The sequence below is a fragment of the Desmodus rotundus genome, chromosome 5, assembly GCF_022682495.2.
Source record: "Desmodus rotundus isolate HL8 chromosome 5, HLdesRot8A.1, whole genome shotgun sequence".
Classification (NCBI taxonomy): domain Eukaryota; kingdom Metazoa; phylum Chordata; class Mammalia; order Chiroptera; family Phyllostomidae; genus Desmodus; species Desmodus rotundus.
Window position 1 is genome coordinate 149,231,070 of NC_071391.1, and position 15,197 is coordinate 149,246,266.

The 15,197-nt window shown below is 45.0% G+C and overlaps 1 protein-coding gene across 4 annotated transcripts in view; it reads left to right on the top strand.

Moving 5' to 3' along the window:
* Positions 1-5,022: 5,022 nt before the first annotated feature.
* XDH (xanthine dehydrogenase) overlaps positions 5,023-15,197 on the top strand; it is a 61,166-nt gene continuing 50,991 nt past the window's right edge. For 2 of the 4 annotated variants that reach the window (XM_024552616.3, XM_024552617.3), the window contains exons 1-2: positions 5,462-5,613; positions 12,697-12,754. In XM_024552616.3, the coding sequence (XP_024408384.2) occupies positions 5,572-5,613; positions 12,697-12,754 (100 nt within the window). In that variant the 5' untranslated portion in view covers positions 5,462-5,571. Of the gene's footprint in view, positions 5,112-5,461; positions 5,614-7,221; positions 7,492-12,696; positions 12,755-15,197 lie in introns of those variants that run through there. The other 2 variants (XM_024552622.3, XM_024552618.4) reach the window with 2 other exon arrangements.

Genomic DNA, 15,197 nt, shown 5'->3' on the forward strand with positions numbered 1-15,197 from the left:
GGCCACTGTCATAAAACTACGAGGCAGCTGTGGGAGGTGTCAAAAAAGTTCTCAGGTTTTCATACAATGACTATAATATTCTAAAGATACCAAAAATAAGCCTAAAATCTGCATCTTTGCTCAAGCGAGTGATGATATTTAGGAGGGAAGGTAATGCTCTGGGTTTAGTTTCCACTGTGTTGTCTCAGGGATCATGAATTATCTGTAAGGTACAAGGAGGGTGCTCTTTAGGCATCTTTGGCCCTATAGTTGAACAATGCCTAGCACAGTGCCTGAGATATGCAAAGTCTCATGAAGTTGATAAATTAATGAATGTGTGAATATTATCTAGTATAGAAGTTGCTCTAAAGCCCATCCATCCTTCAAGTAGCGGGTGGGGATGGAGATACTTAAGGCCAAGACTTGGGGATGAGACCAAAGTTATATTCTGCTTAGGAGCCCATGATTCTCAGTGATATTATTTGCACGTGCAGCTTTGTATGTGGGTCAAGCCAGACATCTGAGCCATGCTCCCTTGCCTTTAGGTGAAACCAGGTTTTGTTGTTGCTGTTATTCATTTGTTCATTCACTCATTCCTTATTTAATAAATACTTATCGAGTCTATATTGTGTCTACCATGTTCACGCAATGTTTTGCACTAAAGAAAACTGATATGTTTATCTCTGACCTTGGGGAACTTAATGTATTAGTGAATTTATTACTAGGTGCTGTAACAGGCAAACCCAGAAATCTCAGGGGGGCAAACGCAGTACAAGGTTATTTCTTGCTTCTCTAAAGTCAAATACGTGACAAAGGTGGGAGAGGGAAGTGGTCAGATTAATGTACTTATTCAAGGAGTTCGGCTGACTGGAAGCTCTGCTCTCTTCATTGTGTGGCTTCCAGGTCAGCTTGGGTATTGACGTTAGCCATTGTCAGCCAGTGGGAGAGAGAGAACGGGAGCTGGGACATTGTGAACATCACTTTCACCCATATTACGTTCATCAGAACTCAATCACAGGGCTCTGTCCCTGTGGAAGGGGGCTGGGAAATGTGGTTCCTGGCTGGGCAGTGACTTCCCAGCAGAAACTCTTCAATAGAGGAGAAGCATATGAATATTTGGGGGACAGGTAGAGACATCTTGCACACTTACATTCTGTAGGGGGCAGGGAGTCAGACAATAAATATGTGAGTACATTGTGTAGTATTTCAGATAATAAGAAAGTCAGAAGAGAGAAAAGGGGGTGCAAACAATTGTGAAAATAATTTCCCCAAACGGTTATTCATTGGGCTGTATTGCCTGCAGAGCACCTGGGAGTTGATCCTCTGAGTGAAGAAGGAAAGGCTCTTCGTCCCGAATGGTGCTAGATGGGGAAGAGAGACCTTCCTTTGTGTTCAGACAAGCCATATAGTCATCACCACACATGACCCTGGAGTCACAGAGTTTGCTGAATGCCGAAGACGTTATCAGAAAACATAACAGATGAAGACTGATAAAGTGGGGTTCACTTTGTCTCTGGGTCCTTTCCAGTCCCCTAGCTTTTGTGTGCCACTACTAACCTGGGCTGGAGTTCTTGTCCTTTTAGTTTTGATTCTGTGCCCACTTTTGGATAATCCCCCCTTCTTGATTCTAAAGGGATCTACTTCCCTGATGTGTGTAGAAAATCAAGGGTGACTTCCTCCCTAGTAATACAGTAGTGTGACCTTTATGTTAAGGAATACTAGCTGGTTACTTAATATCAATGAATAAAAAGGTTAGTTGGAAAGTTGCTAGTGAGGGAAACTGAATGGTGTTAGCTATGGAAGAAAATTCCCTATTGGGTAAAAGGCAGAGGCTTAGACACGTCTGAAAACTTCACTTGTTCCTCGCATTGTGGGCTCATTTCAACGGACATTTCTTGATCCTGCTTACAGACCTGGCCCTCTACTACACACCAGCAGTATGGCAGTAAACACCGTCCTGCCTCCATCTCAGGGGCTTCACGAACCAACAGGTGGGTTTCGGCCAGACTGAGAAGCGCTGGGTGTCATACTCATGGTGCCCAGGGTGTGTGCTCCGTAGTCCGTGAAGGAACGTCAGAGAGATGACTTCTCTGCTGGGGAGCGGGTGACAGATGTGGAAACTGGCACTCGCTCGGTGTGAGATGGTTAGCAAGTCACCCTTTCTGACTCTCGTGTTCTTCGTTCGGAGGAGGGAGATGATGACAACCTCCCTGCCCGTCTCACAGGGCTTGTATCAGGATCAAATGAAATCACGTTATTTGCCAAAGAAATGCTATTCAGGCGTCAAGAGCTCTCATTAAGACTGGTTAATAATCTGGAAAACGTGGGTGCTGGGCAGTGATGCTCAGAATGTGGCAAAACCTTTCATCCAGAATGGGCATATCACGTCTTTGACAAGAAAAAATTAATTTTAAAAAAGTTTAAACAATGGAATATTTTGAGAGAAAAGTTGATTTTTCTTCTTTTCAAGTTGTAAATGAAGAAAACGTATATGGCTTGTTGTAAGTGAAGAAAGTGAACAGGGAAGACCCACAGGGTACAAACAAAGAGGCACATGTGAGTGCAAAGAGAGGGAGTGAGCTGGCCAGAGGGCTGCTGCAGAGGCGGGTGAGGGGCTGGCCTTGAGACTTCTGCAGGAGGCCGGTCACTTGCGGGGCTCTACCGCCAGAGCAGCAGCCCTGCCCCCGCCTTCAGAGAACACTGGAAGCCTTTCCTGAATCATTCTTCTTCCAGGGAATGTGTGGCCCCAAAGAGCTCACTATTCCAGAAATAACGACTTGGCTCTTAGCAGCATTATTACTCTTTTTCTCTCCTGTGATTTCCTAAAAGTCTTGTTCCAGGAGGAAGATTTATGCCCGCGAGGCCTCAGGACTTACCTGGCTTTTCCACAGACTTTGGTACCTTGTCTACCAACGCAGTGCGAATTATAAAGCAAGACATTCTTTTGAAAAATGGGGTAAGTTAATGTAATATAAGGTATCACTGGCCTATTCCAAGACCATGAAATCCCATTAATTCAGCCCAAATTTGAGAATCATTCAACATTGAAAGCATATATAGGAGATTGTCAGCTTTGAAAAAAATGCTTATCTTACACTGTTTTCCTCTAATTTCTGAATCTGGAAAAAGCAGAGAAAGAAATGGTCACACATTTTGCTGAAAAAGAAGTGATCATTGTAAGTTAAACTTTTCTTAGTCAAACTTCAGTATTATAGAAATAAATTTGTTATTATAGTTATTACAGAAATAAAATCTGAACAACAACATCAGCCCTTACTGGAAATGTATCCTCATTTCTCAGGGCTCCACAGTGATAGAGGCGAACTTTACCTCCAGATACGAGAAGGAGGCTGAAGCCTGGCTGAGTGGCGAGAAGTAAATCATTACCTATATACCAAGCATGTGCTATGGGTCACACATCTAACCTAAGTCTCATTTAATTCTCACCACAGTACATTCTACCAAGGATGCAGAGCCACCCTCATTCCATAGATAAGTATGCTGAGGCCAAGAGATCGGTGTTTACCAAAGGTCACTCAGAAGTGGTGGAGCTAATGTTCAAGCCAGTCTATACCTAACAACAAACCTGAGGTGTTTCCTCAGCCTGCCCCCTTTATCTTGAAAGTTTCTTGGGACTTTGGCTAGAGACTGGCCAGGAAGCAGAGGCCTTGGGAAGCTGGGTAGGTCAGTGAATAGAGCTGGGCGGGCCTCTCATCACAAAGGCATAAGGGCCAGGGAGAAGTCCCCCATTACAAATCACTACCCCAGGCTCAGCCACTCTCCCTCTTTCCACCTTTTTCCTTCTTTCTTTCAGGGCAGGGTTTCTCAGTCTTGGCCCTGTTGACACTTAAGACCAGATAATTCTTTGTTGCTGGGGCTGCCGATGCATTGTGGGGTGTTCAGTAGCATCCTTGGTCTCTACCTACTAGATACCCGTCACAACCCTTCCCAGTCATAACATTAAAACATATGCCCAGGCACCGCCACATGGCTTCTGGGGTTGGGAATTGTGCCCTGCGCCAGTTAAGAATCATTGTTTTGTGGGGACCAACCAGTGCAGTTTGCCCTGGACTGAAGGGATTCGGGGCTAAAACCAGGATGGTCAGGGGCACGCTGGGTTGATTGGTCACCCTACAAGTGAGATTTCATCTTGGCTAATAACAGCTGTGGTTGGAAGAGAGGCATTGGGTTGATAACGTGGCTGTCCCGCGGTCTTCAGTTTCTCTAAGCTGTTGCTGTACCAAGCCCATCTACTTAACACGCCTTTCTCTCCCCCACTACCCGACTCCCTTATGATCAGAGGGGCCGTTGGAGACCCACTGTGTGGGTCTTTTTAGGACTGAAGGAGACCAGAGGGAGTCCTGGTGTGTGTGTGAGCTGGGAGAAGCAATTGGGGGCTGGACTATAGAGAGCTCATTTGTGCTGCCTGAGTAGACATTGAATATGTATGTGTGTTTACTGACGGGAGTCCAATCTGCCGCCAGCGGGCTGCAGGCAGCCCAAGATGCCTGTGAATGCCGCCCAACACAAAATCGTACATTGCCTTAAAACATTATGAGATTTTGTGTGTGTGTGATTACGTGTCACAATGTATTTCATGTGTGGCACAGGACAACTCTTCTTCCAATGTGGCACAGAGATGCCAAAAGGTTGCACACCCCTGTAAGAAGTTAATGAGTACTGGATGGAGGGAGGTTTTCAGCTCAGAGTTAACCTGGCCTGTGCCTAGCTTGTGTGCACATTTTAATTTATTTGCTATTATGAAATATTTTTATGAGTTACTCTGATGACTTATTAAGGGCATATTCCTGAGAGACATGGATAAAAGAAAAGCCTCAAAACTGGTTTGTTTTTAGGATTATTTTTGTTGTGTTGTTTGAGAATATATCAGCAGTAGTAATAAATATTTTGGTTCTTTGCAAATTTACAAAGCACTTCCAAAATGTATCATATAATATGTCCCTCAGCCTTTTGCTGTTGGTGTCATTCATATTCCCATTTAGAGGATGAACACAGCAGAGTTCTGGAGGCGATAAGTAGCTGGCTGAGGACCAATGCCAGGTTTTGCATCTGAATCACCAGGCATCGCATCTTCTGACCTCCACGTTCCTCCAGCAGAGTGAGTCCCGCACGTAAGTGCTGAGTCTGTGTTTCTGTAACTGTAAGTGGTGAAATGACAAGTGTAGACATGGAGGGCGAGAAGCGTGGAGGTCTATTGCCCTGACTCTGACAATGGCCCTTCCCCCTTCTCTGTCTTCAGCAAGTGGGAGGATGAAGCAGTTTCCACCAGGGCCGTGCCTACGACCCCACGGTCGCACATATTCTTGATGACTCTTCCTTACTGTGCTCTTCGATACAGCTGTGGAGGATGTGATTTGCAAGAATGATTGCTTAACATTTCCTTGATGATGCAAACCAGTGGCTTTTGCCAGGAACTTTTTATACGCTGAAGCTCTAAGCTAGCTCCCTCCCATTGGCCTGTTTGGTTTCATTTTTTAGAGGAGGTGTGTTTTTCCAGTTACAGGGTGGTAATAACTGCCAGTGTGTCTTGAGAGTAGGGTACTGGGAGTCTGGGTGCTCCACCTGTTGACAATGACAGCTGACGAGCTGGTTTTCTTTGTGAATGGCAAAAAGGTAAGCAGGGGCTGACCTTTGCTTTGGCCTCCCTGCTGCCTGGGAAGGGCTGTGTGTCGGGTGGAACAGGACATGTTGTTCTCTCTCTCGTGTTTGCTCTCACTTGTTCTCCCCTCTCTCTCCCTTTAAAGATGTGGCTGCCGTTGGGGTAAGATCAGGGAAAGAAGACCTTCTCAGGACTACTACACAGTCCAGATACTCAAGGGGCAAAGGAGTGAGGGGTGGGGGAAGTGAAGAGAGAGGTGTCTGTGAACTTACCCCAGCTGCCCGCTCTCTGCAGTGGTAGAGACACTGAGAAGCTGAGAAGGGGGGACGGGGTTCTAGGTGAGACTAGAGGTTACCCACCACACTTCTATTTCTGTATTTGATCAAATGTGTCCTAAGGCTTCCGTTGATCCCTTTCCTGAGGGAGGGAATGGGAACATGTTTTCTTGGTAATACCAGGATATGAGATGTACACAGCCTTTGCTTCTGATATTTCATGTATAGAAATAGAGGGTCCGGCAGAGGTAAGGCCTGCTGGAGTGTGGTTGGTAGGGAAATAACATGGTGTTATCATTTATAGTTTTAATTTAAACATTTCACCTAAAATGTCACATGGTGGGCTTGAGTGTGATATTGTTCTGTTACAGAATTACATGCTATGATTTTGTAATAAACAGGGGGCGTTATTGGTGCTGACCCTGTCTCACACGTAACTTGTGGCAGGACAAATACTGACATCTTGTGGCAGCCACGTGAAATTTCACAAAGGGCAGGCTCCCCTCCCACCCTTAGTTCTACAGATAAATGTTGCAGATCTCTCGGTCTGATAAAAATCAACCACCTGGATTACCTAAGGAGGGGGAGGATGAGATGGGGAAGAGGGGGACTTAGGACGAGGGAACCAGTCGTTGTAGCACTGGGAAAGTGAGGACCTTTGCAACTTCGAATGCAGGTGCAGAGAGGGGAGGTGCGAGTACAAGACATTGTCTCCACCCTCCACTCCCTACCCCTCTGCTGACGGGCTCGCCCCTGCCCTCGCTCCTCTGCTGGGAACGAGAGGGACAGTGAGAGGGTAGCCATAGTTGTACATTGTAAATGGTCATGTGCGTGATGAATGTGCCCAGTGGGCACCCCCGACCCCCAAAGCAATTTTATTTGTTTTGCTGTATTGGTTGTTTTGAGATGAGAAACAGGGTGACTTTCCAGGTAATTTTCAAAAACTGAAATGTGCTTGGTAGGACGTCTAGGGCTTAAATCGTTAGGGTGTTTTGGCGTGACTAGTAAGAAAATTCCGTGAGCCATCAGTGCTCCAAAGGCTGGATTCTCTTTGAGTGATGTCTGTCCCCAGGAGGCAATGGGGAGTGGGGTCCCCATGCTCTTTGGGGTTCAAAGTTGTCTCTCTGTGCCACTTTCTCTTGGGATTGGCATCTGGCACCAAACCAAGCGGTAGGGCAAAGCTTCCATGTTGGTGGTAGTAAAACTTCTGCTTCTAACACTTCAAACAATTTTGTTGCATTCAGCAATTATACTGCAGAGATTTAAAAAACTGTTGAATTGGCTTTCTAGAAGGGTTACTTACACAAAGGCGTCTTCTGCGGAATTAAAAAAAATATTTTATTTATTTATTTTTCTACAGAGAGGAAGGGAGAGAGAAAGAGAGGGAGGGAAACGTCAATGTGTGGTTGCCTCTTGTGTGCCCCCAACTGGGGACCTGGCCCACAACCCAGGCATGTGCCCTGACTGGGAATCGAACCCATGACCCTTTGGTTCGCAGGGTGGTGCTCAATCCCCTGAGCCACACCAGCCAGGGCTTCTGTGGAATTTTTGTAAGCAATTTTGACGTTGGTTGAGCAGCTGGATTCAGTGACGTCCAAGACCACATCTCATTCTAAGGTGTGAATCTTTCTTTTTTTTTTTAAATTACTTTATTGTTTGTTCTGCATTTTTCCCCACCACTCCCCACTGCCTCAGCCAAACCCACCTCCCTCCCTTGCTTCCACTCTCCCCCTTGGTTTTGTCCATGTGTCCTTTATAGTAGTTCCTGAAAACCATTCTCCCCACTGTCCCCTTCCCCCTCCCCTCTGGCTATTGTTAGATTGTTCTTAATTTCAATGTCTCTGGCTATATTTTGTTTGCTTTTTTCTTTTGTTGATTAGGTTCCCGTTAAAGGTGAGATCATATGGTGTTTGTCCCTCACCACCTGGCTTATTTCACTTAGCATAATGCTCTCCAGTTCCATCCATGCTGTCGCAAAGGGTAGGAGCTCCTTCCTTCTCTCTGCTGGGTAGAATTCCATTAAGGTGTGGTTGTTTCTTAAACCGTGAGTGCCTGTGTGACAGTACAAGCTTCTGTTCTTCTTAATGGATGGTTTGCTGTGATTCACTGGAGCATTTCTTTCTTTCTTTTTTTAATATTCACCTGAGGTTGTGTTTATTGATTTTAGAGAGAGGAAGGGAGAAGAGAGAGAGAGACATTGATTGGTTGTCTCTCATACATACCCCCAATCAGGGGTCAAAACCACAACTTAGGTATATGCCCTGAGCTGGAATCGAACCCACAACCTTTTGGTCTATAGGGTGATCCTCCAACAACTAAGCCACTGGGCCAGAGCTTCACTGGAATATTTCAAGGGAAATCTGGCTTGGCAAAAATGGTTTTCCCATGTATTTTATTTTCATCTTAGGAAAGCAATGTAAAATTTTTAGGTGGTATCATTACATCAAACTACCATCTATCACTGCCAGTTTCTGTGATAAATGTCGATGTTTGTAATTTGTAAACATATTGCCTCTTGAGAAACTGTTGGAAAGGACAGGCAGTGGAAGGAGTGATGAGGTAAAAACAGTGCTATAAAAGCGAGGCCCAGCAAAGGAATCCAAGACAAAGTAGGGCAGCTGTGAGTGTGTTTCCATGTCTGTTCCCAAATGTTCTAGACCTTTCGTTACAGGATGTTATAAAAAGAAGTTACGAAAGAAGGGGTCAGAACTTGGCAACTCACTCTTCTTAAAGTAGGCTCTTTGACATTTACGGTTTTCGCAATACTCATTCGGTGGTAACGAACTCCTTTAGTTTTATTTATTTATTTATTTTGTCCAGGAAGCTCTTTATTTCTCCTTCAATTTTAAATGATAGCCTTGCTGGTTAGAGTAGTCTTGGTTATAGGTCCTTACTTTTCATCACTTTGAATATTTTGTGTCAGTGTCTTCTGGCCTGAAGTGTTTCCATGGAGAAATGACCTGACAGCCATATGGGAGCTCCCTTATAGGTAATTAACTGTCTCAGTGACTCAATCCTAGAAGCGAGCCTTCTTCTCTCCCTGTTTCAGACTGCTGTCTGGGACTTTGCTAGCTGGGGTCCTGGAGAGGATGTACGATATGGACTAACAAATACCCCGTGGGACTTCTGTGATGGCAATGGGCCTTGATGACTGTTGTTTTCAAATCTTCTCCTGATCTAGAGTAGGAGCAGAAGGGGAAGACCTGCCCAGGCACTTGTTATTATTGTAGCAATCATCGTTGGGAGGGTAGGATTCTTGCTTTTCTGAGCAATCCCTCTCTGTTTAGTGGAGATTGTGGATCTGGAGGAGTCTGGGAAGATTTAGCATGTAGGATGCAGCTGAAGGTGTCCAACAGTTATCCCCACAAGAAGTCAGTGTCAGTGAGTCAACCCTCCCTCCCTCACATCGTTTAGCAAGCTTCTCTGAGCCCTGAGCCTGTGGGGTGTGTATAGGCTGGAGGCATTTGCCATTCAGGAGCTTACGGACTAGTGGGAGAAGTGGATAACAGTTAGGCAAAGCAATATATTCCAAAATGTACTTCACAGGAAACTATCTCCATGAGATACTCTTCTTAGATATTCCTAAACCACTCAGCCCAGTGTTGACACAAAGTTGGTGCCTAATTAATGTGGATAGAATGAATAGGTGAATATTAAAAGCCCTAAGAAATCCTTTGGCAAAGAGATTGATTTTTTAAACTTTGTATTTTAAATTTACAAAAGAGTTGCAAGAAGAATATGAAGAATTATTAAGTAGACTTTACCCACCTATGAACATTTTGCCACATTTGCTTTTTATTTTCTCTCTACATATATATATATATATATATGTTTATAGGTTCATACACAGATATATAGATATATGTATTCTAAGTACACAAATATTTTTATATGTTTATGTACAGAAATACTAGAAATAGATATAAAGCGTAACATTTTATTTGTGAATCATCTGAGGGTAAATTTAAACATCATACCCCTTTACCCCTTAACTAAAAATAAGGATATTATGACAGAACCACAGTCTATTTTTAAAAATCAGGAAGTTTAGTTTTGACATAATGCTATTATCTAGTCTATAGATTTTATGCAGCATTATTTCAATTTTCCCGTAACATCCTTCATAACACACCCAGCCTGGTCGCAGCCCAGGACTGTGTCTTGCAGTTAATTGTTACATTCTTTCATCTCCTTGAGTCTGGAGCAGCTCCTTAGCTTTCCTGGTCTTTTGTGACATCGATGTTTCTGAAGGGGTCAAGTCAGTTATTTTTTAGAGTGTCCCTCATTTTGGGTTTGTGTCATGCTTTCTTATAATTAGATTCAGAGTCTGCATTTGGGCAGGAATGCCAGAGAAGCTATGTGTCCTCCTCAGGAGGACATCATATCAGTTTTCCCCATTAGTGTGATGTGGATTTTGGTCATTTGGTGAAAGTGGTGTTTACCAGGTTACTTGTCTTTCCCTTATAATTGATAAATGACCTGTGAGAGGAACTTTGAGACTATGTAAATATCTTGATTGTCAAAGTTTCATGCACTAGTTTTAACATCCTTTGATGATTCTCAGCTGGATCAATTATTGGACAAGTTACAAGATGGCCAACCATGTATCTTAGTTGGCATTCTTCCACCAAGAAAACTTTCCCTTCTTCCCATTTGTTTGTCTGTTTATTTACTAATTATCAGTCCAAATTCCTGGAAGTTTTCATTTTACTTGGTGGTTATAAACCCATTTTGGCCATTATTTGTTTTGCTGATTGAAGCTTCCCAGAACAATCTGCTTAACCCAGTGTTTCCTAAGCTCTCTCCCCACTGAGTGTTTTCCCTTTGGGGTACCCAGTGGCAACCTGTTGAACGAGTTCTGTGGAGTGGGCTGGGGGCAAACCCTCTAGCCACGCTGCTGTGAGAGGGGCACAGCCACTCTCTGTAGGAATTCAAGGGAGGTGGGCCACTTGTGGCTGGAGTGATATGGAGGCCTTTCCTAGGGATGTGTTGGGGGCTTCTGATAAGTCAAGATGCAGATGGAAGAGGAATGAAATGGTCGAAGACTTTGGAGTCAGAAGTTATGTATTTTCAAAGGAGTACAAAGACCAGCTTGGCAGGGAAAGTAGGAGGAGGGGAAGGCTGAAAATGAAGATTGGAGACATATTGAAATGAGCTTCAAAAGACAGCGTAAGGAACTTGGATGTTATCTTGAATATGGGGGAGGTTGCTGAAAATATTGAACAGGGATCTGATGTGATGTTATGAAAGCTGAGCTGGAGGACAAGAGGGAGGACCAACATGGGGGGAAGATGGTCAGGTAAGGGGCCCTTACTCCCGTCTACAGGAAAGGCGATGAGGATCTTTATTTCATGCGTTTATGATTTCTTCTCCAAGAAAACAGACATAACTTCCTGTGTAACCAGGACTTTGAATAAGCTGGACCTGTGGGGTGTAATCAAAAGTGAAAATTCATTTTATCTTCTACTCCTTTCAACTTTATTCAAGAGGTGAATTCTGGCAGTTTTTGTTACCTCTTTGATTAATTCTGGTCAATAAAAAATCCTATGGTCCTTTCTAAGTTGCCTAGTACAGTTTCAATTCAGGACAGAGAGGTGAGGGTAGCGAGAAGGTTTTCATTCAATTGGTGCTGGTATAAGATGGCTTGCCATCACTGGGAACGTTCAATCACAGCTTGTGACATGGGGACCTGCTTTTCTCAGGCCAGCTGCTCTCGCAGCCTCTAGTTTTGGGAGGTCCACTCCACACAGACTCTGTTGGAGGTCCCATTGCCTGTAGTTATTTTTTTTAGAATGACTTAAACACCTCCAACCCAGTTCTTTCTCTGTCTCTGTCTCTCTCTGTGTCTCTGTGTGTCTCTGTCTCTCTCATGCATGGCCTACCCTAAGCCCATGGCCAGCACTTCACATCTTTTGCTCCCCCGAACTCTGGGTATGCACCCCAACCCCAACATTGACGTGACGCTTTCTTCTTCTGCTTGTCTGGTGAACTGCCTGTAGCTGTGTAGATATGCCCGCGCACCACATCCCCTGTTAGCTTCCCACGTGGCGCTACAGAAACACCCTCATGAAGTTTGAGGTGCGAGGCAGATGCTCCTCTCCTGGCTTTAGAAGATGTAGGACTCATACTAAAGTGCTCTCTAAAGAAATTCTTACTGCAAATTATCTTCCCTTTACCATCCCAATCACCCAAACCCTTTTACCCTTGATAACAGGTGAGTAGTGAAATGGTTTTACACACATCGCCGGACAATTTGCATTGGAATCTGGCACTTTGCGTTGTAGACAACCTTCGCCATCTTATTGAAAATTCCACTTGTGGCCCTTTGGCTTGAGATTTCGCCTCCATTTCTGACACGTGCTGAATGTGACTGTGATAGCCCAATGCGTCCGATACTGCACTGTGAGCACAGGTCCGCAGACTGTCCCTCTGCCGTCTGAGCATGTACACTCCCGGAGGCAGAGCCAGGGATATGCGTGCTGCCGCTCTCAGCTGTCCCTGGCATTCACAGGTGTGAGCCAGCAGCTGGCAAGCAGCTGGCGTGTTTGATGTAAAGAGGGCCTGGCTTTGGTCCGAGGAGCATAGCAGGTGCAACTCCCAGGTGGTGGGTCCTGAGCTGAGCGCTAAGGTAGAATCTGAGAACTGGAGACTCTCAGCGTACACATAGTGTGGCTTGTAGTGAATATGTCATTCTTATGAACTATCAAGAAAAACTGTTGAGTTTTCATAAGATATTTAACACATCCTATTAACTTGACAAACTCTTCAGCAGGACCATGGCTGAGTACATCTATGATATATTTTTCCGTTGTTTTTTTATAGGTGGTGGAGAAAAATGCAGATCCGGAAACAACCCTTTTGGCCTACCTGAGGAGAAAGTGTATCCTGACTTTAGGTGGGGGCGAGGGGGTGGGGCTGTGGGTTAGGGCTCTGACACTTGCATTCTAGCTGCAGCTTTGTCAGTCGGCAGCTGTGTGACCCCGGGAAGTCATTTGACCGCTGGGGCTGAAATTCTCAGCCATTGAATAGGAAGATTGTTTTCGATGTTCCTTAGGACCCCTTTTAGCCTTGGCTCTAGTAAAGCCAAGGGCTGATCCTGGGCCTGTAGAAAGAATGGCTCCCATAGGAGCCCATTAACCCTGGTGAGCTTTGTGGTCGTTCCCGCTCAGGAGGAGCTGGGCTTTCTACAGCCTCTTTGCCTAATACATCGGTGGGCTTCCTGAGGAAAGTTTCTAGGTCTGGGAAGGTGGGGAGGAAGTCAGAGGAAGTGGTGTGTGTTGGACTTGAGGTGGGGAACTATGTAGAGGCGCCACTGTGTGGAAATGGCAACGCTGAGAGGCTTGCACAAGGCCACACCTTAGGGGGACTTCAGATTCTGCTCTTCACTCAGCTGGGGGAGGGTGCCTGTAAGAGGCCCCATATCGTTTCTAAGCTTTATTTTTATGTATTTGTTTTTCAATTATGGTGTATATTCAATATTATTTTGTATTGGTTTCAGGTACACAGCACAGGGGTTAGACAATCATATACTTACCAAGCATTTCCCCTGATATTTCCAGTACCCACCTGGCACCATACAATTAGTCTAATATTATCGATTACATTTCTTATGCTGTACTTTATGTCTCCATGACTATTTTGTAATGTGCCCCTGTGACTTTCATTCTTTAAGAGTAGGAAAATATCCTGAGACCCTGGAACAAAAATAATAGTGAAAATACAATAGGAGCTAACATTAATAAGCACTTGCTATGTACAGGTGGAGTTCAAGGTGATTTCTGTAGGTTATCTCACTGACCTCCACAGAGGCCATCCCTTTCACAGAGCAGGGAGTGAGGCCTACACATGTTAAGGGACCCACTTCTTGCTCAAGCATTTTGGGCTAACATCTGCAGAGCACAGACTAAAGTCTACAGCCACACTCCTACCTTTCTACCTGCACTGGAAACTCCCCCGGGGTCTGCCGTGAGGACATTGCTTATCCTGGGATTTGTCAACAAACCCCACTTGCTTCCAGAGGCAGGGATACAGTGGCTGCTTCCAGTGACATGTTTGGGAACAACAAAGGATTGTTTAAAAGTGAGCCTGGAATCCAGGGCCTTACCTCTGGTTCACTCCTTTCCCATCACACGGTGGCTGGCTCTTGCATACTTTGCCTGGATTTTCGAGCTAGAGGGGGTGGGTCTGGAGGTTCACAGCACGTGAACCTAGTGGGTTTTTTAGATAGTTGACATCAAGCTTAATTTTCTACTAAATTATTGAAAGTCCGAAAGCCTCAGAAAGTCCTGGTTGTAGACATTGGCTGGTTTAAAGATCAACTCACAAACAAAATCCAAAACTGAAAGTTGGCACAGAAATACGAAGTTCCTGTGGCTTATTGCTGCCTGTGTTGAGAGCTCCTTTGTTGAGGGTTCCAGACAGGAGGGAAGAACTCCCTGGCTTCCAGAAAGATCCCCAGGCTAGAGAAAATCTTGCTGGACTCTTGCTGCCATTGATATTTGCATGCCCCCGGAGTTGTCTGAGCTGCTATAACTATGTATGTCCTGACCAGTGAAAAGAGTAACTGAGGACGTAGAAAGTCCTCCCCTAATGTGTTTTAAAAGAGGCAGCCACATGGTGAAGGGGGAGCCCCCACATCTGGAGCCAGATAACTGTGTTTGGGCCCTAACACTCAAGGTAACACAAGGGGCTGTGTGAGCTTGCAGGGCTCACGTTACCTCTTGGGTCCTAGTCTGACTTTGTTTCAATCTGTGGGGAAATAGCAGTCCCTGCCCCACCTGTAACCAGTTAGTATGGAGAGTTCATGGGTGTAAGTGATTTCCAGGTAGAAGGTGCTGTATCGTCATAAGTTACCAATCTCATCTTGAAAATGTGAGAAGTGCCCAGGAGATGATAACCTCAGCTCCCTCCATCCCCACCAGGCAGCTGGACGGTTAGAGGCCTGTGGCTCTGAGGGAAAAGTAGCAACGGAGCTTGTGTGTCTCAGGGGAAGTGGCCACCACGATCACAGTTTTCTAGAATAGCCTATTACTTAGGCACTTTTACAAGTGCCAAGTGTCTGATTATTTATTTCTGCACGTATGTGTAAGACATGGCTCCATTAATGGTCCCTGACCTCAAAAATATCTTCATTTCAATTTCCCTTCACATTTGCTATAGACTGGATATTCAAAAGTCCTGGTCCAGCCATAATGTGGATTCCTGGACTTCCTCAGCCCCAAAGGCTCAGGATAAAAAGCTGGGACTCAGCAAACCCTGGAATAGATCAACATCTCACTCTCTGGGCAGATGTGACAGCTGCCCCACCTGTTCAGACTTTGAGG